Genomic DNA, 24212 nt, shown 5'->3' with positions numbered 1-24212 from the left:
CCTCTACCCTGGGAAAGGGCAGAAAGCGGCAGCCGAGTCAGGGCTGTGTGCAGGCGAGAGAGTGACCGCGGCGGCAGCGCGGAGAACCCAGCTGGGCTCCCGCTCGGTGAGCGGGTGGGAGCCGCGGGTCCACGAAGCCCGTATCTCTCCGGTAGCGGACCGAATAGGCAGCGGGGGCGGGAGTGGGGGCGCCCTCCGGTCCTCACCCGGCCCCCGCGCCTCTCCCCGCAGCGGGGGCGCCGCCCCGGGCGCCGAGCGTGGACGCGGCCGCGCCACCGCCGCCGCGGGTTGCGCCGCGGGCGGCTGCAGGCGGCGCGGGGCGGCGGGGCGGCCGGGCGGCGGGCCGCGGGCGGGCACCGCGGCGCGAGCGGCGGCCGGGCGCCGGAGCCATGTCCCCCTGCGCCGCCCCGGGCCTGCCGGCCGGAGGAGCCACCATGCACCCCGGGCCGCCGAGCGCCTGGCCGCCCCGCGCCCGCGCCGCGCTCCGCCTGTGGCTGGGCTGCGTCTGCTTCGCGCTGGTGCAGGCGGGTGCAGGGGAAGCCCGGGGCAGGGGCCGGCGGGCCGGCGCGCCGGGCGGGCTCCTCTACCTGGGAGTCCCCTGGGTCCTTTCCTGCCCCTAGGGATCTCCCTGTCTCATTGAAACACTGCTCCCTAGCAACCCCAGCATCTTCCCTACCTCCTTGACCCCCAGATCTGTCCTTCAGTTTCCTAACCTCCCCTGTCACCTCAGCCCTGGGCTGCTTAGGGTCTTGTGGTCCCCAGTCCCCTAATCCCATTCCCCTAGCCCCAGGTCTTTGCCTCAGCTTCCCTAGCTCCCTTCTTTGGCCCAGGGAGCAGCTGAGGACACCAGTTCTCCCACATTGGGCCTCTCTCTGTGTCCCCAAGATCTCTCAAAGCCCTGCTGGCCAACTCTGCAGGGGCAGATGGGGTCCCGCTGTGCAGGAGCACGTGTGAAGGGGATGGGGGCTGGCACCTGAGGGCGCAGTGCAGAGCGTGGGGTGGGCCCCAGCACCCGAGCTGGTGCAGTGTCTGACCTGCCCCATGGGGCCGGCACGTCCTTGCCCAGCCTCTCCTACCACTCTTTGTGCCTCCTGGCTGCCGCTGCCCGGCTCATCTCTCCCTCCCTGGTTCGGGGCGCGCTTTCTCGCATCTGTCTTTCTCAGATGCCCCACTTCTCTGTCCTCTGGTTCTGTGTCTGCCGCCACCTGTCTGTGTCCTGTCTCTCCACCTCCCTCTCCATGTCTGGCTCTGTCTCCCTCAGGTGCCAGGCCCAGCTCCCTGGGCCTCAAGTTCACTCTCTGTGGGGCGAGGGGTACTGCTCAGGCCCAGCTCTGCCCCATGCTGCACCTGCCCCTTGGAAGATAGAGGCTTGTGTGACTGCACTGCCCCTCTCCTGGATGGTTTTCCTCACTGACCCCCACTATTCCCATCACTCTCACCCCCACTTACCTCCTGTCTCTTGCTTGGAGTGATTCCTCATTGATCCTCTTCCCCTACCTGTTCTCTCCTCTCCACTCGCCATGGAGGGTCACTGCTCTGAGTGACCCCATCTTCTCCTGCAACCTCTCACCTGCCTCTTGGGGCTGGAAGGGAGTGGAGAAGAGGCTCACACAGACTTCCCCAGGCTTCATTCTGCCTGGGCCACCACAATTCTGGGGATACTTCTGTTCTCCTCATTCCCAGCCCAGGGCTCACCCCAGCCTGACACTTCTTGATCTCTGGGTCTTTCTCCTTCGTTCAAGGTCACTCCTTGGACAGGGCAGTATTGTTAAAAGAGCACTGGACTGGGAGTCCTTTGGTCTGCTTTTCATCAGCTAACCTTCAGTTTCTGTCCACCTATGTCCCCTCCATGACTCTCTCAACTCTAACCGCCCATCCCTTAGATAGGGCCCCGGCCCAGGCCCATCACTTTGAGCCTTGGACCCCTGGTGGGGCCGGCCTGTGGCCAGCAGGGGCTTCCATCCCAGTCATGAGGAGCCTGGGGCCTCTTGGGCTTGGTTCTTCAACCCACTGAAGAGCTGAGAGCCATGTTACTGGACCCAATCGAGGCCTTAGTTTCTTCCTTCCCCTCCTGCAAGGCCTTCCCCAGGTTTCCCTTTCTTACTTATGAGACAGTGGGTCTGGGCCTCACGACAGGGGATGTTCAGGCTTAGGTGCCTCCCCGTCCCCCAGACAGTCCCTCAGCCCCAGTGAACGTCACCGTCAGGCACCTCAAGGCCAACTCTGCAGTGGTGAGCTGGGATGTTCTGGAGGATGAAGTTGTCATCGGATTTGCCATCTCCCAGCAGGTAATGCTCCACTGTCCTCGGGGGGAAGGACACATCGGGATAGTAGTGGCAGATGGGGGTAGGAGTGTGGCAGTGGTGGTGATGGAGAAACAGAAAGGAAATAGGAACTTGGGGCAAGGAAGATGAACAATTTGGACATATGTCTGAAAATTGGGGCCCCATTCAGACATATGTCTGAAAATTCTCTAGAAGAGAATCACTCAGTGAGGGAGGGTTCGAGAACTTTCAAGTGGAACACAGAAATTAAGGGCATGGTTTTGATCTCAGAGACATCTGCATTTAGGACCTAGCTCCAGTGCTTACTAGATACGTGGCCTTGGGCAACTTCCCTAACCTCTCTGAACCTGTTTCCTTCCCTGTAAAATGGAGATATTGATAGCGGAGGTGATGGAATGAAGATTGTATATGTAAAGGCTTTGTCACCACTGGGAGGTGGGCAGGAGCGGGGCTGGTCACCGAGTGTTGACAGCAGTGACCGGCGCTTGTCTGCAGAAGAAGGATGTGCGGATGCTGCGCTTCATCCAGGAGGTGAACACCACCACCCGCTCGTGTGCCCTCTGGGACCTGGAGGAGGATACGGAGTACATAGTGCATGTGCAGGCCATCTCCATTCAGGGCCAAAGCCCAGCCAGTGAGCCTGTGCTCTTCAAGACCCCGCGTGAGGCTGAGAAGATGGCCTCCAAGAACAAAGGCAGGCCCGGGTCACTGTTAAGAGGGATGGGGTAGGGTGAGGGGTGGTCAGGACCAGACCAGTGGGTGGCTTGAGGAAAGCTCTGTCTCCTTCCCCTTACCCCCTGCTAGCAAATAAAGCAGTACCTGAGAGAGAGAGGGTTCACACTAGTCCCCGACAAGATGCTGGGCATATAAACTCCCTTTAGACTCGGTCCTATCACTGCCACCCCAATTAGCCATCAGTGCATTCTAGAATGTACATTAGATGTGTGGGCACCTGTAGAAATCAGCACTGTTGTCTTGGGCTTGGCCCTAGAGGAGTGGCTGAGGGAGGAAAGGAGCACTGGACCTAGTGTCTCTCCCGACAGATGAGGTAACCATGAAAGAGATGGGGAGGAACCAACAGCTGCGGACAGGCGAGGTGCTGATCATTGTCGTGGTCCTGTTCATGTGGGCAGGTGAGTCTGGTCCCAGGGCCCTTTTTCTTCCCTCAGCCTCTGAGAAATGGAGAACTCTGACCAGCCCCTTCTCTCATGAATACAAAGGGTAAGGGGTTTGGACATGTCTAAGGTGAAAAGTCTCCAAGTCCTGCCAACGACAGTTCTGGGAACCAGATCTGGCCCCTCCTCTACCTCACTCTTCACCAAAAAACCAGCATATTGTTAGCTGCCTTATAGGATTAAATGAGTACTTGCCTTTGCCCTCCCTCAGAAGAAGTTCAGCTTCTTGGGGCTGGACACTTCCACAGGCCCTTTACCTCTGGTAATGGCTACAGCCCTTTTTTCCTCTTCTGGGGTGCTGTGCCTCCAAGGGGTCCAGGCCTGGGAAGCTCAGGGGAAGTCACTGCCTGGCCTTGGGACATTCTCCTAACCTACTCACCCTTCTAGACCCAGGCACCATGGCTGCAAGACAGCCACGGTAAAAACTCCCTCAATCTGTCCATTAGAATGGCCCTCCTGCTTCTACACCCCCACGGCATACTGTTCACTCCTCTCTTTAGCCTTTCATATGTAAGTTAGTTGGGCTTTTGTCTCTTTCCTTTACCTGTGGTCTGTGAGCTCCCTGAGAATGAAGACCAAGCTTTTTGTTTGTTTTGTTTTGTTTCTTGAGACCTAGGTTGGAGTGCAGTGGTGCAATCACAGCTCACTGCAGACTTGACCTCTTGGGCTCAAGTGATCGTCATGCCTTAGCCTCCTGAGTAGCTGGGACTACAGACATGTGCCACCATGCCTGGCTAAATTTTTATTTTTTGTAGAGATGGGATCTTGCCTTGCTATGTTGCCCAGGCTGGTAAAGGCCAAGTTTCATTCATCTTTGTACTCAATTCAACCAGCATTTACTGAACAATCACTCCAGCCCAAACAGTAGTGCTACAATCATGACTAAGAATACCCCTGTGCCTGCAAAGAACTGTCTGGGCGAAGCCAGGCCCGAACTTACTTCTTTTCTTCTCGTTTACTCTTCTAAATTTTTCTTTTTCATTTTCTTGGGCTGAACTTAACTATAATCCAATGTGATGAATGCTATGATAGTATCATGTAGGAGAGCAGAGGGAATAACTGTGGGTTAGAAATCAGGAAAAACACAGAGGAGATAACATGGGAATTGAGCTTTGAAGGATAAATAGGAGTTCACCAGGCAGCCAAAAGAAGAATAGTGTTCAGGGCATGGTATGTTCAAGAAATAAAGTAAGTTCAGTTTGGTTCAGGGCAGCTGCAATCCAAGAGAGAAGGTGGAACGTGGGGGAGTAAAGGATGGCGAGGCTGTAGACTGGAGTCTTTTGAGGGATTTGAATATTATGCTAAAGCTTTATTAGCATGGTGGTTGAAAAGGCAGGCTGTATTGTAGAAGCATTTGGAAAAAAATGTTCCTTAGGCACACAGAATAACAGGCACTTGGAAAAATGAGGCAAAAACAAAGGGTTGTACAAAAGAGGAGGTTTGCTTATGGTGCGTTATTAGATTTGGCACAGACAGTATTGATATAATCATAACAATATAAACATAGTGAATTAACCCAAAATTGTGATGTAATTCTGTTAGGATAATAGGGAGGGAAGTAGAGGAAGTTGTGATGCTTTATCTGCCCTGGTTGGAAGTCAACAGATTTCTAAAATAGATCAAGAAATAACATTCTAAATATAGAGGTAAAATTGGGAAAACACCTAGAAGGACTGGAGTTGGCTGCCTTAATACTGTCTGACTTTCAAAAAACATTCTGTTCATGTATTATTAGTTTGATAAAACTAAGCATTTAACAGACTGCAGGCCCTGGAGTTTATGTCCTAGTTCTGCCACTGTGTGACCTTGAGTTAAGTTAGTGAAACTCTCTCTATATCAGTGTCCTCACTTGTACCCTGGGAATGATAATAATAGGTATCCTCACAGAGTTATGAGGATTAAGTGAGATAGAATATGTCAGGGCACAGCACAGGGCCTGGCACAAGTTCAACAAATGCTATTATTGTTTCTATTTTCCCCTCAAGGAAAACCAGAGCTGTTAGAGATTTTGTTTGTTTTTTTGTTTTTCTCTGAGACAGAGTCTCACTCTGTTGCCCAGGCTGGAGTGCAGTGCTGTGATCTCGGCTCACTGCAACCTCCGCCTCCCAGGTTCAAGCTATTCTCCTGCCTCAGCCTCCTGAGTAGCTGGGATTACAGGCACCTGCCACCATGCCCAACTAATTTTTTGTGTGTTTAGTAGACGGGGTTTCACCGTGTTGGCCAGGCTGGTCTCTATTTCCTGACCTCGTGATCCGCCCACCTTGGCTTCCCAAAGTGCTGGGATTGCTGGGCACTGTGGCTCATGCCTGTAATCTCAGCACTTTGGGAGGCCAAGGTGAGCGGATCACCTGAGGTCGGGAGTTCGAGACCAGCCTGACCAACATGGAGAAACCCTATCTCTACTAAAAATACAAAATTAGCCAGGCGTGGTGGTTCATGCCTGTAATCCCAGTTACTTTGGAGGCTGAAGCAGGAGAATCACTTGAATCTGGAAGGCGGAGGTTGCAGTGAGCCAAGATGGCGCCATTGCACTCCGGCCTGGGCAACAAGAGTGAAACTCCATCTCAAAATAAAAAACAAAACCAAAGTGCTGGGATTACAGGCGTGAGCCACCGCGCCTGGCCGTTGTCAGAGGTTTAAAGGAAAGGAGGAGAGGAGATATGATCAGACTCATATTGTAGGAAGATCAGCCTAGCAGCAGTGAAAGGGGTGGCTCATGAGGGCACAGGTGAAAACAGGAGCCAGAGGGCAGAGGGAGGGTGCTACAGTAGTGCAGGTGAGGCACAATCAGGAGAGACCATTGGCAAGCACTAGTGGGAAAGAAGCAGGTGAGGCAGGAACCCAGGCCCTGGCCTCTGACTGCTCACTTGTCCCCCTCAGGTGTCATTGCCCTCTTCTGCCGCCAGTATGACATCATCAAGGACAATGAACCCAATAACAACAAGGAAAAAACCAAGAGTGCATCAGAAACCAGCACACCAGAGCACCAGGGCGGGGGGCTTCTCCGCAGCAAGGTGAGGGCAAGACCTGGGCCTGGGTAGGCCACCCTGTGCCTTGTGCTCTGGTAATCCCTGGACTGAAGAGGGGGTCAGCTCAGGGCCTGGCATGGTGACAGCTGGGCAGAGCCAGACTTGGCTGCTGCCTGTGTGACACAGGGACACTGCAAGTTGATTTTGGATCCTCTCCTTTTGCAGGGTGCCAGGGGCCAGTGGTGATTTGGGGAAAAAAAAAAAAAAAATGAATGGGGAGGGCAGAATTCTTGGTTGGCGCGGGACAACAGGAATGGGGTATCTGGCTCATTCCTGCTCCTGCTGTGCCTTGTGACCTTGGGCAGGTGCTTTACTGCTGTACCTTCATTTCCTCTTCTGTAAAACAGATATGAAAACCTTTTCAGTGCTTACCCTGAGCAGCTAAGAAGACAGACAGTAGAGAATGTGAGAGGATCTCATGATCTCATGGTTCTGACGATGATTATCCAACAAACATCTGGCCCTCTCTACATCTCCTCTTCCCTCCATCTCCTTGTACCCTCTGGCTTACTGTCCTCTCTCTGGAGCACTTTCCTGAAGCCTTTTATTAACCCCCATCTCCAGAAGCACCTCAACAATGTCAGTGGCTGAGGCTGCACTCAGAGGGATGACTGCTGGGGGTAAACTGGGTGCCAGGGGCCATGGGCCCAGGACCCAGTCTTGGCCATTCAGTTGAGTGAGGCTGAAGGCTGGGTTTGAAAAGGCAGAAAGACAAGACATCCAGGCAGGGCTTCTCTTTTCCTTCCACAAGGGACAAGAGCCTGGCTTATTTAGGCTGCAGCCCTGCTGCTCCTCCCTTCCTTCTTCTGTCCTCTGTTTCCAGCCTTGCAAGAAGTCTATTCAATTAGTCCTGGCCGCTTCTCTCATTTTTTTCCTCCCAGTTTCCAAACAAGCCCTCAGTGAACATCATTGAAGCGTGACTGCCTGTCTGCAGAGAGAAGGATTCCATTTTTCTTCTCAGCTGGTCCCCGGGCCCACGGGCACAGGGAGCGGGACGACTGCAGCAGCGGGGAGGAGGCACAGCTAGCTGCAGTTTTCTTTTCTCCTTGCCCTAGTCAGATGAAGGAGGCTGAACTACAAACCCAAATTCTGCAAAAAAAAAATAAAATAAAAATAAGCCACAAAACTAAAAGGCCTGGCCCCATTCTGGAAAAGGCAAAGCTGCATGAGACACAGCCTTCTGCCTCCTTGCCTCTCCTGGACTGGCTTCCTCTTTGAGAAAATGCACAAAGCCCTGGGAGATGACAAGCACGAGGACTGACGCAAGCTGTGTCTTTCAGACCAAGGAACATCAGAGAAGCTGTGGGGCTGCCTGCCATGCAGGATCATGGCTGCCATCAAGCCTTTTCTGGATCCAGCCATCAAGGACATGTTTGTGGTGTGATACTCACCTTTGCAAGTGTGTAAGATGTTACCTGGTTTGTCTCTTGGAAAACAAAAATCAGAAGGCCACACTCTAGAGGGCAGAGAGATTCCCCCGAAGACTGAGCTGGTTGCCTGCATCCTCTATCTTCTTTGACCCTTATGACTGTAAGATCATCAGTTTGGGGTCTTAGGAAGACCTGGAAGGTACTGGTCTAATTTATTTAGGAAGTATCTCTTGGAATTTGAGAAATGCTAGCTTGGACAACTGAAAAGTCACATCACATCTGGCATTCTGGGGGTTACTAAAACACCCCTTCTGGAGTGGAAGCTGCTGGAAGGCAGGCCTGAGCCATTCACCACAGACAGGAAGAGCAGCCCTGGCTATCATCACTGGCCTCTGGGGTCTTCATATCTTGCCATCTCATCCAGGGTTCCGTGAAAGTTACCCAGGGTCCTCATGTCCTTCCTTAGAGCCTGAGTGGTGTGAGGTGACAGGTCTCTCTCTCCACTGCCCCTTTCTGGCTTAAAAAAATGGTGCTTGATGAGGGAAGGTAGACTCTTCGCTAGGACTGACGAGTTATGGCTGCCAGATACCTGCATGGGAAGAGGTGGACCTCTGCATCTTCCATTGGCGGCCAAGGATGGGTGTGGGTGAACCACACCTAGCACAAGCCTGGTACTCAGTAAATATTTGTTGAAATGAGTAAGAGCATCGGTCCCCAAGCCAGAGCGCCAGAAGCCATCACCCAATGACCGCCCCTTCCTTCCGGTCTACAAGAGCTCTCAAGGCTGGGTCTGCCACCACTCTGCTTTGCCCAAGTGTGGCAGCACTGGGGAGGAGAGACAGGATAAAGGGCAGATGTCAGCAATACTAAGGGCTTCCTCATGGGAGGGCATGAGGCTCCACTCATTGTCTTGTGACTTCCATCCCTGCTGAATGGGGCTGCAAGGCCAAGGCTCCTTAGGGGAGAGGTCCTTACCTCTGATCCACTTAGAGCAATAACCACTTTTTAAATGTAAAATAAAAAGACAAATGAAAAGGCACATCCCTTGTCTTCTGGTAAATGCCCAAATGTTGCCCTCTTTTTCTGGCAATTGGCAGCAAGTCAGGATGTGTGGAGGAGGGAGTCAGTTCTCTCTCTCCATTTTGGCCTGCAGCTTCTTAGGGACATGCCTGCCAGCCAAGCTGGAGTTGGAAGGGAAATCTCAAACAGATGGGGGTGCACGTGTAGGAGAAGAAAATAGCTGCTCCATCATCCTATGACTGAGGCTCCCCCAAACCAAGCTTGGGCTGCCTCACTAGATAGGTATGCAGGCTGGTACTCAGTTTTTAAAACAAAGGGTTTTCCCCACTGGATGGGGCTGGGTGCTTTTCCTGGCCAAAGGAATGCAATTCTTGTTTCTCCCTAGGGTAAGGAAGGAGTGAAGGGGAACAGCAAAAGCTGCTTTCTGCAGCTCAGTATTCACAGCCTGCTGTTCTAGGCTGTTAAAGGAACACCATTATGATCCCAACAGCAGACTGAAAGAGTAATGATATTAGCCAAGGAGCAAAAACCAGTAAATGGTGCACCTCGAACATTTCGTGTCCAGAGCCAGGAAGAGCTTGGAGAGAAAATGTCCGGTGAGCAGGGCTTGGAGTTGACTGTTTTAAAAGGTTCTGAAAGCAGAGGGAAAGAAGGTTTTAGAGGCTGCACAGCAAGGTAGGAAACTGAGTTGCACACCAAACTCTAAGCCAAACCTCAAAGAGGTATTTCCTAGGCCCTCTGTACCCATCTAGTGCCAAATGATGGAAAAGCCCCGAAGTCAGCACTAGGTATAGTCAGTGGGGCTCAGGGAGCTCTGCTAATGGGGGTTTCCCGTCTTCAACTTAATCTGTGCCTGTGGTACATCATAAAGGGTATGACAGAAGAAGACGTAACACTCTTGGCTTAGATAAAACTCCATTACCTTTAATTACCTCCCTAAACTCCCAATTGTGTAACAATTGAGCCTTCCCTGAATCACTGTAGTTGCAAAGTCGAACCCTACACAGCTAGACTTGGGATGTGATCCTTTCACCACCATCACATAGATCCACGGACATTTTCTCCTAACTGTGGAAAGGCACAGGCAGGTCTCTGAGACCAAGAGACCTCACTTGCAGACTACAGCAGGCCTGTGGGAGAAATGTTGGTCTGAGAAGCAGGAGACCCTGCCTTGTAATCACCTAACACCTCAGGCAAGTTAATTCTCTGAGGTTAGGTCTTGGTGTCCTTATCTGCCAAAAACAGAGAATTTAGAAGATTCCCAGACTCTACCTACTTCCTACAATAGGAGCCAAGGTGCATCCTCCCTCCTAGGAGCATGAGGGAAACCTCAGGGTCTGAGGGGAGGAAGATAGACTGGTGAGTGTTTCTATGAGGCAAGAGTCCTTTTCTCCTCCTACTCTTGTCCCCTAGTTTTTCAGAATGGGCCTTCTCAAGAATCCATTTTTAAGAGTTTTGGTTCAACCCTTAACAAAAATGTGCAAAATCTCACCAACCCATTAATATGATGCTTTCGATTTATTTCTGACTCTCTTTAAACCTATGTGACGGTTACTGGAATTTGCATTTAAGAAGTAGCCTCCAAGAACAAATTGCTTCTATAAATGGGACACCCTGCTCACCCTCCTCCCTTGCCCAGCTCCATCAAGCTCCATCGGTACAAAATATTACCAAACCTTCAAATGTGACTTGAAGTTGAAGGAAAACTTTGTATACAAATAGTTCCTAGTCAGGTGCAGTGGCTCACGCCTGTAATCCCAACACTTTGGGAGGCCAAGGTGGGGCAGATCACTTGAGGCCAGGAGTTCAAGACCAGCCTGGTCAACATGGTGAAACCCTGTCTCTACTAAAAATACAAAAATTAACCAGGAGTGTTGGCGCACACCTGTAATTCCAGCTACTCAGGAGGCTGAGACATGAGAACCACTTGAACCCAGGAGGCGGAGGTTGCAGTGAGTCAAGATCGCGCCACTGCACTCCAGCCTGGGCAACAGAGCGAGGCGCTTTCTCAAAACAAATAGTTCCTTAGTGATATATTTCAGGACTATCACTTAGACTGCTTTAAAGGTTATCCAAAATATTATATTCCACCCCCTTCTCAATGGGTGCTGGGGAGGGCCAGATTTTCCGTCTATGGCATGTCCCAGTTGTCACAGGGGGAAGACAGGTGGGGAGGAAGGACAAGGCGGGAGCCTGTTCATTTAGGAATTCCACCACTGACCAGCTGATACTTCCTTTGACAAGTGGAATTTTTTTTTTTTTCCTGACAGGTGCTCTGGCATACAAACCAAGCATACACTAAAATCAGCTTAGGAATAATTGTTTTCTCTTAGAAAAGCAGAATACTAAGAGAAGCAGGGAACTCCACTTTCTAGCTTTAGGTGGTTGGGTTTTTTCTTCCAATAAAAGCTCAAAATAGGCTAATCAGAGAACGACCCCCTTCCTCTTGGAGAAGGTCCATTTCTCCTTTTCCTCTTCACTTTTCCGTAATGTAAAATGAACAAAAGATCCTATCTACACCTGATAGGAACAAAACAGATATGCATAGGTTAAGGAGAGTACCTCAGATTGAGACAAGAATGTCAAGTTGCTGAGTACTTAGCAAACTTATATTGAGTCTTTTGCATGGACTCAATACTATATTTTATCTAGAATTTATAGACAAAACTTATAGCACAGCAGGCCAGACAGCATGGCTAAACATGTTGTTACTTGTTCTGTCAGCATGAACTCAGATTTTTAAAGCACTGGCTAACATAGGTGACAAGTTATTATTACCTTCCCTCTTCTCCTTGCTTCTGGGGGTAAGTCTAAGAAGCTTTGGTTCACGAAAGGGATCTAAGGAACACTATGTCTCCCACATCTACCCACACTTATCCAACCTTCACCTAGTTTTTAGGAGCCGCAGTTTCTTGAGAAACTGGGTTATGAACAACCATCAATTCTGTATCACTGATTCTGGTTTCTTACATCCCCTTCAAAGAGAGAATGCTCGGGGATAGCATGGCTTCTTCCCTAATCAGTGCTAGCTCTGGAGAAGCAGAAATAGGGAGGCCAACCACACAGCCATGGGAAGGAATAAAAGGCAATGCCTGCCTGATCAGGGCTGAGCCATCTTCCCCCTCTGCAAAAACTGAGGCATAATGATATTTCAGGCTCTCCCTATGTCAGGTTGACATGCACCATATGTAGCTGCAAATCCCAATCAATTTCAACATTTCTTAACTGCTAGAACACCTTTCTCAACACTGTAATTTACCTTCAAAAGAATAGGGAGCAAGCACCCTCGCCTTCCCAGTACCACATTCTACTAACTGCCGCCCCCGTCCCCACCCCACTAACCTACCTACACAAAGGAAGAAGGCAAATAACCCTCCATCGAAGCCTACGACAGACCGCCACAGTACATATGTCACTGACGAAGAACTTTTATTTCTTTTTAATGACATTAAACACAACTGCTACAAGAGAAAAAACATGATAAAGAGGAGGCACCAAACTTCAGTTTCATAATTGAAACTGACAACGCAAGTAAATCAGGGCCTGCATTAGAAACTACAGGTTATTTCAGGCTCCTTACTTATAAGTAAACAATGTAAACAGCATATTTTTACTCTGCTTTGTCAAGACCCCCATGGTGGGAATGTCATCATGGATGAAGAAAGCAGTTAAATGCACATAACACTTACTTTAAAAATAATACAGCAAGAATTCCAACTGCAATATTAGACTTAGAGGCCAACACCAAATATAAGAGATACCCAGCTTTGAAAAGAGATGAAAACTCCAGATTCTACCCACTACCATCTTTAAGGCGAACATGCCAGATAATGAGTTTTCTTTGGCTTTGTTTTTTCTTCTTAAAGAATACCATGTTAACCACTAGAGAACAGCTCTCTCCTCCCCCAGTCCAACAGATTTAATTAAGCTGCTAAAGCTTTGGAAAAACAGAATTATTTGAGCTAAGAGGAAATGTGATTGTCACATTTTCTAGTTAACCTGTCACTCATTTGATTTGGCAAAGGCAGTGCTCCTATTACACATTCAGTCTCAAAACCACATGTACCAGGAGGGTAAGAACATGAGTCTTAGATTTTTGCCTAAGCAAAATCCTGTCCCTTCACTCCTTAGGTTTTCTGTAGGGAACTAGACAGCTGCAATGCTAGCTATTCCAACTACATTTAATTTTAACTATGCTGTGGTCCCAAAGGTGGATGTTTGGCATGTCTCACTCCACCAACCTAATTTAGGGCAGCCTGGAGAAGTGACCGATGTAGTAAATGCCAAGTAGGCTAACTAAAATAATAGATTTCGACAACTGCCTTTGAATAGAACTTCTCCTTTGCATTTTGGCCCCAGAATTTAAACCAAATGTTCAAGGAAAAGCAAATCCTTGACTGGATAAAAACAGTAAACACTTAGGGACATTCACCCAAATTTATTGTTGGCTTAAATGACCAAGCTTTCCCCAAGTCAGTTTCTAAAGTGGGGTAGGATGTTTAGAATGCGTTACTCACACAGAAAGATGGGATTGATGAAATCACAAAACCAGACAGAGGCTACAGCAACTATGAACAACCTTCACAGAGAATGAACAACAGCACAAATGCCAGACTGCAAAACTTCCCAAAATGATGTCTACGGCTATCTGTAGAGAATAACCGGCCAGGTACGGTGGCTCATGCCTGTAATCCCAGCACTTTAGGGGCCGAGGTGGGCGGATAACCTGAGGTCGGGAGTTTGAGACCAGCCTGACCAACATGGAGAAACCCCGTCTCTACTAAAAAATACAAAATTAGCCGGGCATGGTGGCACATGCATGTAATCCCAGCTAAGACAGGAGAATCCCTTGAACCCAGGAGGCGGAGGTTGTGGTGAGTGGAAATCATGCCATTGCACTCCAGCCTGGGCAACAAAAGCGAAACTCCGTCTCAAAAAAAAGAAAAAAAAAAAAGAAAAAGAATAACCAACTCCTAAGATATCCATTAAGACAGATGCAGTCTGTCAACTTTGGTTAGAATACCAAACCTTAAGATCAGGTAATGCTTTTTGTGCATAGGCTTAGTCACAACTATATTACATCCACATTAGCATCTATGTGAAACTAGGTATCAGGGGCTTGACCAAATGAGATGGTAACATCTAGGGTCTAAAGACACCTCTTGTTAACTAATAATGGAGACAAAAGAGTGCCTTTCCACACTCTCCCACAGAATGGAGGCTCCCTAACTAACACTCATACTTAAAGTTGGGGTTCAGCAAATGAAACTAAATACCAACTGATACCACAATAGCACTAGCCTGCCCTAGAGTCAAGACTCTGGGTGGGCAGCTCTAAAGAGAGCAAGGAGGCCATCGTGAAGAGGCATATCCATGTCTAACAGGTTACAAAAATACTGCCACTAGAATCCTAACGAGCAGAGTGGTCACTGTGGGGTAAAAAGAAAAAGGAAAATCCTTGAAGAAAAGCAAAGGAGACAACCAGTCTCAAAACCACAAGGTATTATAAGTCTTCTGTCAAAGTAAGATGTATAAGATTTGTAAACACTATTGTGCAAAATAAGTTCAATAAAGAATGAAAAAAATCCCCCCCCGCCCACCAAAAAAAAAATCAAGGCAGCTAGTACATACAGAAGGGAGAGGAGACGATTTACTATTTTAATTTGTCCTTTCAATAGGATTTTTCTCCTGCTCCATCCTACTTATAATGTCCTGGATTGCCAACTTTAAAATACTGACAGGTATTCAGAGGATTCAAATAAAAAAGTAAGAGGGGTTGTTAAAAGTAACTTATATCCATTCACAAGTCATGTAACACTGGCTCACAGCCTGGTAAAGAATCTCTTCCTTATGGGAGACTGAACAATGATTTCTTTGAGGTACCAGAAGTAGACTTTGCCTTTGCAGAGAGGTGGGTCTTTTGCTTGAGCCTGGGTGTTCTGGCTTAATGCTGGCTTTCAGGAGGCAGCTACCTTCAATTTAAATTAAAAAAACAAAAAAACTATACCAACCAAACATTTGCTTAAACACAGACACACACAGACACACACAGACACACACAGACACACACACACACACACACACACAATATCAGGAGGGACTTCACACAAAAAATTCAAGTCAGCAATGGGCATTTCCAAAAGGTGACGAGTTTTTTAAATAAAAATCTGTGAAAAATAAAATTCAAAATCGGCAAAGCACAAAACAGCAAAAGAACATGAAATGCTGCTCCAAGTAGGACCCTGGATAGGGACCTTCGTTGCTGATGGCATGAGACAAATTAACTGTACGAGAAGTCTGGGAGACGCTGGAACCGATGGTGGCTTCGCATGTTCCTGTCAACCCACTGAGTCAGACTGTATCTTTGCAGATGTTTCTGTCGGCGGGCGTAGTTTCTATCAAGAGAGGGAGAGTACAAACAGGAAGGTTATTTCAACTAGAATGGCTATTTGTGCACAAAAAAAAGGCCAGCACAACAATTTTAAGAAAATCTTTACTTCTGGAAATCAGATATTAATTTTATATTTCAATTCTCGCAATTTTAGAAATTTTATACTATTTTATTTATATGAACACCATACCATAAGTGCTATTTCTTTCCAACTCCCAAAGCCACCTAATTCCCATAGGCAGTATGGTCATATGTGCCATATACACAATGTTCTAAGGAAAACTAATGTAGAATAATGTTTAAGTAGGGGAGGAAAAAAAAAACATTTTCTTCCTCCAGAAGAATTTAGGATAGGATCTATATTTCATTGTTTGCATCAGACCTGTACCTCCAGAAGGACCTCCTTGTCTGACATAGCTCAAGGTTGCTCAGGACACGGCAGTTAAAATTAGAATAAATTCCCAGAAAGGTAAGTCATCATGTGAGTATCACATTGCAAGTTGAGACTGAAAAATTAACAGCACAGACTCAAAGTAAAGTTTCTTAGTTATGTGCTGGGCTGGGGTTCTGAGCAAGACACTCTAAGATAATTTGATCGCATTTTCGACTCTAAAAGTGCTCCTAATAACAATCTAGGAAACTTTCTGAAGATATGGATTCTAAAATTTAAAAAAAGAAAAAGAAAAAACAAATACAGATATGGATTCTTGGCCTCTCCCTCCTCCCAGACTTAATGACTTAGGATACCTGGAATCAGGATACGAACATCTTTATTTTTAGATATCTCCGCAGGTGATTATGAGTAGTAGCCAGGGTTGAAAATAACTCTAACAGTACCTGACATTTATCTATCCCTATATGCAAGTACTTGCTGAATTCTTTAAATACCTCTCCTCACTTAATACTGTGACAATCCTACTAGTATTTTCATTAAGTCCTTGTATAGGTAAGGAAATTGAACCTCAGGTTAATAACTTACCCAAGGTCATACAGTAAAGTAAGTAGAAGGACCTGGATTTGAATTCACATCTGACTCCAGAATTTATCTAATAACAATTACAATATACTGCCTTTCCTTCTGAGAAATGATAAAATTTTGACAACTACAGAGGGAACATGACCGTAAAGGCCCTAAAGCAAGAGGAAGAGTATTAGGAGATGAGGTTGGTGAGCACAGGCCAAAGCATATAGGCTTTTGTAGGGGTTTACGAGAATGGGAAGATGTGAGATGGGAAGCCACTGGGAAATACTGAGCAAATCTGACTGATGCTTAAGAATCTCTTTCTTTGGCTGCTGAGTTGTGACCAGTGCACTGGCAAGGAGAGCATTTAGGAGACTTACAACAATCCAGCTCAAATGATGAGAAATAGTTAGGCTTTGGATATACAGCTGACCCTCCATATCCATGGGTTCTACATCCATGGATTTAACCAACCATGGGTCAAAAATAGTCAAAGAAAAAAAATGGATGCTTCCATCTGTACTGAACATGTACAGACATTTTTTCCTTGTCATTATTTCCTAAACAACACAGTATAACAACTATTTGCATAGCATTTATACTGTATTAGTTATCATAAGTAATCTAGAGATGATTTAAAGTATATGGAAGGATGTGCACAGGTTATGCAAACACTATGGCATTTTATATAAGGAATGTGAGCATCTGGGGATTTTGGTATCCAAAGAGGGTCCTGGAATACCAAGGACAACTGTATATGCAGAGCCTATGGGATTTGCTGGTAGACTGAATATGGGGTGAGAGAGAAAAGAGTAAAAGATGATTCCAAGGTTTCTGAGTATCTGAATCAAAGTAACTGAATAAATTTGTACAGCCACACTGCATCAAGAATCCAGAGAACTGTAATACTAAATTTGAGTCTTAAAAAAAAAATTCCAGAAGATTTCAGAACTAGGAAGGTCCTTTGACACCAAGTTGCAAAGCTAGTATTAGAACTCAGGTTTCCTGAATTTCAGTCCAGTTTTTGTTTTGTTTTTTGAGACAGGGTCTTGCCCCGTTGCCCAGGCTGGAGTGCAGTGGCACAATCACTGCTCATCACAGCCTCAAGCTCCTGGGCTTCAAGCAATCCTCCTCTCTCAGGCACTCTCAGGGACTACAGACACATACCACCATGCCCGGTTAAGTTTCTGTATTTTTTGTAGTGATGGGGTCTCACACTGGCCAGGCTGGTCTCGAACTCCTGGGCTCAAGCAATCCTCCTGCCTTGGCCTCCCAAAGTGCTGGAATTACAGGCGTGAGCTACTGTGCTCAGCCTCAGTCCAGTTCTTATTCCATTATACTGCATCACTTTATTCACCCTGCCTCTTGAATTAAGCAATTCCAACCCCTACTCCCTACTATGTTTCTCCTGCAGCCAAATTTCACTCTTTTGTTTTTAGACGGAGTCTCGCTCTGCCACCCAGGCTTGAGTGCAGTGGCACCATCTTGGTTCACTGCAACCTCTGCCACCGGGATTCAAGCAATTGTCCTGCCTCAGCCTCCTAAGTAGCTGGGACTACAGACACTCGCCACCACGCCCGGCTAATTTTTGTATTTTTGGTAGATATGGGGTTTCGCCATGTTGGCCAGGCTGGTCTCAAACTCCTGACCTCAAGTGACCCACCCACCTTGGCCATCCAAAGTGCTAGGATTACAGACGTGAGCCACTGCGCCCAGCCATTCTACCCTTTTCCATCTTCTTCTAATCACTCACTCACCGCGTGGTGAGGTCCGAAGGATGCTGCCATTTTGAGTGCTGCATATGATGAACTTGATCCATCAAGGCACAAAGCTCCCCGGAGATACCTGTGATACAGAGGGATCAGTGGTTAGGAAACAGCTGAGTGAACTACTATGTCAGCCAACATCAAAGTATGTGCTTTCAGGGAAAGAGAAAAAAGGCACTGTTCTCAACAATATATACTTATGATTATCATAAGCAGTGAGCACAGAAACTATAAACCAGAATGGGGAGATTGCTCTTGGAGGGTGAAGGTGAAGCAAGAATGGCAGCCACCATTCATTCATTCAACACTTAGCTCCTACAATATACAGGGAACTTTACTTGTCCCTAGGAATATGGCAGTGAACAAGACACTGCCTCAATGAAGTTTATACAGGAGACAGATGATTCCAAAGTGGTGTGATAAATGCAGTGATAGAAATACAGACTGCTATAGAGACTGGGGGGTAGGGGTTAGGGAAAGCCCCCTCCAAGGGGAGTAACTATAGCAGGGATCTAAAGGATGTATAAAATTAGTGAGGCAAAGAGGGGTAGGAGGTTAGATGTCCAAGAGATAAGTTAATACAAAGCCCCAGAGACAAAAGACAGTAAATACATTCAAGAAACAAGAGGAGTTTAGAACAGATGGAGGTGGGCGCTCTTTGCTAACAAGAAAAATTGCTAGATGCAATTTCTCAAACACCTGGGATCCTGGCAATGTACTAGACACTTTACATATTATCTTACTTAATTCTAAAAAAAATCTTACATGGAGATAGATGTTATTAATATCATTTCAAAGATGGGAAACTATGGCTCAGGGAGGTGAACTTGCCTGAAATTCTTTTTTTTTTTTTTTTTTTTTTTGAGAGAGTCTTGCTCTGTCGTCCAGGCTGGAGTGCGATGGCGTGATTTCGGTTCACCGCAACCTCTGCCTCCCGGGTTCAAGCGATTCTCCTACCTCAGCCTCCTGGGTAGCTGGGACTATAGGTGCCTGCCACCATGCCCAGCTAATTTTTGTTTTAGTAGAGATGGGGTTTCACCATGTTGGCCAGGCTGGTCTCCAACTCCAGACCTCAAATGATCCACCCACCACGGCCTCCCAAAGTACTGGGATTACAGGCATGAGCCACCATGCGCGGCCCTGAAATTCTTGATGACCCAGGATTCAACTAGCTCCTGTGTGACTCCATGTCCTTGCCACTATGCAATAATGCTAATTTTGCACTAAGTTGAGACTTAGGCTAAAACTCAATAGAAGCAGAAATAAAACACTAGTTAGGAAACAATTTCCCTAGATCAGTGGTTCGCAAATTTTAACATACATTATAACCAACTGGAGGTATTATAAAACAGATTGCTGGGCCTAGCCTACAGGCTTTCTGATTATACATAATCAGAAAACTGCAGATCTGGGTAGGGCCTGAGAATTCGTATTTCAAGCAAATTCCCAAGTGATGCTGATGATGGTGGTCTGAGAACCACTTTTTTTTTTTTTGCGGGGGTGGTGGGGGGTAGGAGATGGAGTCTCACTCTGTCACCCAGACTGGAGTGCAATGGTGTGATCTCGGCTCACTGCAACCTCCTCCTCCCAGGTTCAAGTGATTCTCCTGCCTCAGCCTCTAAGTAGCTGGGATTACAGGAGCCTGCCACCACGCCTGGCTAATTTTTATATTTTTAGTAGAGACAGGATTTCACCATGTTGGCCAGGCTGTTCTTGAACTCCTAACCTCAAGTGATCCACTGCCTTGGCCTCCCAAAGTGCTGGGATCACAGGCGTGAGTCACTAAGTGTGGCTGAGAACCACACTTTGAAAATCAAAGCCCTAGACAGTGGAGACTTTTCAGCTAGTTTACATGTTTTTCATTACCTTATCTACTGTGCTTTCGGGAATCAAGAGCAGTCTCAGTAGGCTATAGACTCATATTTTCAAGTTCTAGTAAAAGTAATGTAACTTTTAGGATAAATATAATTTATCCGAAGCCTCAAAAAGTAAAGCTTTGTAGAAAAAGTATACTATATACTTTGGAGTTAGGCAGAGTTGAGTTAAAATTCCAATCCATCAATTAGCTCTGTGACCCTGGGCAAATTATTTCACTTCTTCAGGGCTCACTACTCATCTATGAAAACCAGATAATACAATTTAGCTTGAAGCTGAGTTTTAGGAATATTGTACATAAAAGACCTTGCACACTGCTATGGCACACAGCATGTGTGCAGTGAATGCTAGCTATTATGATGTTAGCGCCTCAGGCCTATGTTAGCTTGCAAAGTCTCTGCAAATCCTGTGAAATTTTAAGGAAAAACTTTTATTAAATGGATCCATCCACACACAAACTATGACATTTTATGGCACTCAAATATTTTTCTAACCATAACACTTTTTAGGAAAAATTTATAGATTTCATTAAGTTTCTCTACTGTTAAAAAAGCACGACCAAATGAAAGATAACTGACAAAATGAAAAATATGTTTGAAACATACTTGGCAAGTTTAATGTCCTTTATCTACAGTCTCTTTATTTTAAAAAAAAAAAGGTCAAGGGCATGAATATACAACTCGCAAATGATCAATAAACATGACAAAAACAATGTTCAATCTCACTCATATGGAAAGAAAAGGCATTACTGTCACTCCTTGAGAAGGAAATATAAATCAGAAATGAGTTTCCTCGTGAAGGGAAGTAACTCTTGATTAGAAAATTCCTTACTTGCTGGATTTGTAAAGCTAAAATGAAAGGTCTCAATTCAAATTGCCTTTCCAATACCCCACTTTCACCTTGCTAGCACTCCACTCCCTGTGGTCACCCAAAAAGGACATTTCAATGGGAGGCAGGGGAGGGGAGAATCAGCTTTATAAAAATTTCAAGATACATTTTCCCTACAAAAGCTTCACAAAGGAGGACAAGCAATATATAGAAATTCTGTGTCCATCAAAATGGAACCACAAGATTATCTATAGAACATGTCCTTCAGCTCACTCATCTCTTATCACCTGCATTTTAGAAAGTTAATCTGGCAATGGAAACTAAAGATAATAAATCTCCTACAAACATATCTATTCACATTAAATGATGAGAAGAATAGCCAGTTAGGCCAAAGGGGCCTAATATTCAAATATTTAACTTCTAGGAGTCAAATCCAGCAGCAGCAATTTATATAACACTATATATCGAGCCTGTTTACATAAATAAATAAAGGCACTGTCCTAAGTGCTAGTTTATATATATCAACTCATTTATTCTTTACAACAATCCTCTAAGGTATTTTCCCCATTTTACAGACAAAAGTATATAAAACTGTAAAGAAACTGAGGCACAGAAAAGTTAACTAATTTGCCCAAGGTCACATATCTAGTGACAAAGCCAGAATTCCAACAATATAAAACTATCACAGGACTGACTTTCCTTAAAAAATTTTCTGGGATCGGCCGGGCGCGGTGGCTCAAGCCTGTAATCCCAGCACTTTGGGAGGCCGAGACGGGCGGATCACGAGGTCAGGAGATCGAGACCATCCTGGCTAACACAGTGAAACCCCGTCTCTACTAAAAATACAAAAAACTAGCCAGGCGAGGTGGCGGGCGCCTGTAGTCCCAGCTACTCGGGAGGCTGAGGCAGGAGAATGGCGTAAACCCGGGAGGCAGAGCTTGCAGCGAGCTGACATCCGGCCACTGCACTCCAGCCCCAGCGGCAGAGCAAGACTCTGTCTCAAAAAAAAAAAAAAAAAATTTTCTGGGATCAACATTTCATAGTTGAGATTAGAAAGTAAAAATCATATAGCCATATGTCTAAGGGCTTAATAATCAGATCTCAGCTTATGTACCAAAAAATTTTAATTTTCCTTAGCACTAGTAACTTATTGTTACACTAGTCTAACCCTTATTATTAGTAAGACTTAATGATCTAGAGATAATGGGAGCTAACATTTATCAAGTACTTCTTACATGCTAGGCACTTTGCTAACTGCTTTGCATGTATCCTATAATTTAATTCTAACAGTCACAGATGGTAAACTATATAACCTCCATTTTATTCACAAGTAAACTGAAGCTTATAAAAAAATACTCTTTCCCAGCACTTTGGGAGGCCAAGGCAGGCGGATGGCTTGAGCTCAGGAGTTCAAGACTAGCCTGGGCAACATGGTGAAATCCCGTCTCTACAAAAGTACCCGGGTGTGGTAGTACACACCTGTAGTCCCATCTACTCCAGGGGGCTGAGGTGGGAGGATCCACCTGAGCCCAAGAGGTGGAGGCTGCAGTGAGCCATGACCATACCACTGTACTCTAACCTGGGTGACAGAGTAAGACACTGTCTCAAAAAAAAAAAAAAAAACTCATCTATCATCTAGTAAATCAGAAAAGCCAGGATTCAAACCCAGGTGGGGCTAATAATCCAGAAGCCTCATTTTAGCTTATAGTTTCAACCTCATCTTCCTCCAAATTTAGAGATGCTAACAAGAATGGGAACATTTGAATTTTCTCTTCTCTTCATAGTCTCTAACAGATGGACTTTCTTGGACCAACAATCAGTACCATGGTTTTATTTTAAGTTGTGGCTAAAAGGTGGTAAAGACTGTCCTTTGTTTTGTGACTATGAATGAAATAAAGAAGGGAAAACCCCCCAATATTTCAGGAATGAAGTCAACAATTCATCTAAATCTTAATCTATAAATATGAAGGTGACTGGTTTTGGGGAAACATCCAGTTTAATAACTGTTCTTAATAAGTTTAAAGTGAATCAATTTTTATATCATAATGGAGGAGGATGGATAATGCTGAGTACCTGCTATGCCAATTCTGACAGGTTTTATAGGACATAACACTTTTTACCACCCACATGACTCTAACTCAATCAAGTGTGGCACATGACCAAAGAACAGAGACTCTCTCAGCTGGCCAATGACCTAATGACCTAGAAGGCTGCCTGGTACCAGCAGGTCATTAAGTAAACCAATCAAATACTCTCCTTTGAAATGTTAATGTGAGCTTTAGTAATGAGAACAATAGAGAGAACAGCACATTCGCAGGGCTCTAAGAAGGAAAAACAGTTACTTGAGATAGCTAAATAGCAGCAAAAGTACTGGTCACAGAAACAGATTAGATTAGGGAAAATCCCAATAGGGAACAGAGGCACACATTTCTTTTTTCTTTCTTTCTTTTTTTGAGATGGAGTTTCACTCTTTAGCCCAGGCTGGAGTGCAGTGGCTCAATACTGGCTCACTGCAACCTCTGCCTTCCAGTTTCAAGCGATTTTCCTGCCTCAGCCTCCCGAGTAGTTGGGATTACAGGTGCCCACCACCATGCCCGGCTGATTTTTGTATTTTTAGTAGAGATGGGGTTTCACCATCTTGGTGAGGCTGGTCTTGAACTCCTGACCTCATGATCCGCCCGCCTGGGCCTCCCAAAGCGCTGGGATTACAGGTATGAGCTGTCCCACCTGGTCAGAGGCACACATTTCTGATGGAGCGTGTAATTCAGCTCTATGGTTAAATCTTTTCACTACGAGGCCTGGTGAAAAGAGTCTCATCTAATTATCTTTTCCTTAAGCTCAGTTACTTAAAGGCAATCATAATGTCTCTATTCCATGCAATGTAAAGTACTTAATACAGGGGAGGGAATGGAGAGAGAAGGAAAGAAAAAATGTGCTACAGGGGACATGGGCTACTGCTTTTATAAATAGATTAATAAAATATAAATGAAAAGAAAAAATAAGTAGAAGGCAAGAATGCAAATGTGTCACCTCTAGGTCAACAAAACTGCGATGATCTAGTAGAAATCTTGACTGATTTTCCTTTCAGGCAAGGCAAAAAGTAAAAGAAACAGGAGTTATTATGTAACTCATTTATGAAGTGATACAGGGGATACTGAATGATATATGAATGTCTTCAACAGTCCTGGGAAATTCAGAATCACAATTTATATAACCATTGCTGTTTATGATCGTCAATAAAAACCAAAGCAGATATTTCCACTTTTAGCTAAGATGAATGGGGGACTTAACCTCTCATTATAAGCTACTAGAAACTAGGCAAAATATATCAAACAAGCGCTTTCAGACTACTAAGAATTGCGATCCCTGAGGGAAGAGAAACAACTGACGTGAGCCTTGAAACTTCTTATAAGTCTATAATTTTTCAAAATAAAAAGCTTTTTAAATGAAGGCAAAATAAACACGTTCTAAATAAAAGCAGAGAGACTTCATCATCAGTAGATGTGCACTAC

The 24212-nt window shown here is 45.8% G+C and overlaps 2 protein-coding genes across 7 annotated transcripts in view; one reads left to right on the top strand and one right to left on the bottom strand.

Annotated features, from left to right (window-relative positions):
- The first annotated feature begins 301 nt into the window (after nucleotides 1-301).
- Nucleotides 302-8898, top strand: FNDC5 (fibronectin type III domain containing 5). 2 transcript variants are annotated; one of them, XM_009204180.3, is made up of 6 exons: nucleotides 302-528; nucleotides 2173-2288; nucleotides 2781-2979; nucleotides 3329-3418; nucleotides 6341-6474; nucleotides 7371-8898. In XM_009204180.3, exons 1-6 carry the CDS (start codon nucleotides 390-392, stop codon nucleotides 7407-7409), a joined length of 717 nt encoding a protein of 238 aa, XP_009202444.1. In that variant the 5' UTR covers nucleotides 302-389; the 3' UTR covers nucleotides 7410-8898. The 2 variants fall into 2 exon arrangements, with proteins under 2 accessions (XP_009202444.1, XP_003891576.1); XM_003891527.4 differs by having other exon boundaries at nucleotides 6837-8898.
- Nucleotides 8899-12291: 3393 nt separating this feature from the next.
- Nucleotides 12292-24212, bottom strand: part of S100PBP (S100P binding protein) — a 43213-nt gene continuing 31292 nt past the window's right edge. For 4 of the 5 annotated variants that reach the window (XM_009204125.4, XM_003891526.4, XM_017959414.3 and 1 more), the window contains exons 6-7: nucleotides 17989-18076; nucleotides 12292-15274 (exon numbers count right to left, since the gene is read on the bottom strand). In XM_009204125.4, the coding sequence (XP_009202389.2) occupies nucleotides 15160-15274; nucleotides 17989-18076 (203 nt within the window). In that variant the 3' untranslated portion in view covers nucleotides 12292-15159. Of the gene's footprint in view, nucleotides 15275-17988; nucleotides 18077-23730; nucleotides 23782-24212 lie in introns of all 5 variants that reach the window. The other variant, XR_002522349.2, reaches the window with a different exon arrangement.

The sequence above is a fragment of the Papio anubis genome, chromosome 1 (genome assembly GCF_008728515.1).
Source record: "Papio anubis isolate 15944 chromosome 1, Panubis1.0, whole genome shotgun sequence".
Classification (NCBI taxonomy): Eukaryota; Metazoa; Chordata; class Mammalia; order Primates; family Cercopithecidae; genus Papio; species Papio anubis.
The sequence above is the reverse complement of the archived record's forward strand: the minus strand, read 5'-3'. Positions and strand labels throughout refer to the sequence as shown.

Bases quoted from the DNA above. Each gene is read 5' to 3' on its own strand.
- FNDC5 (XM_009204180.3), top strand. From the start codon at position 390: ATGTCCCCCTGCGCCGCCCCGGGCCTGCCGGCCGGAGGAGCCACCATG. The intron at 529-2,172 runs GTGCAGGGGAAG...CCCGTCCCCCAG, and splicing joins CTTCGCGCTGGTGCAGGCGG to ACAGTCCCTCAGCCCCAGTG. The intron at 6,475-7,370 runs GTGAGGGCAAGA...TTTTCCTCCCAG, and splicing joins GGGGGCTTCTCCGCAGCAAG to TTTCCAAACAAGCCCTCAGT.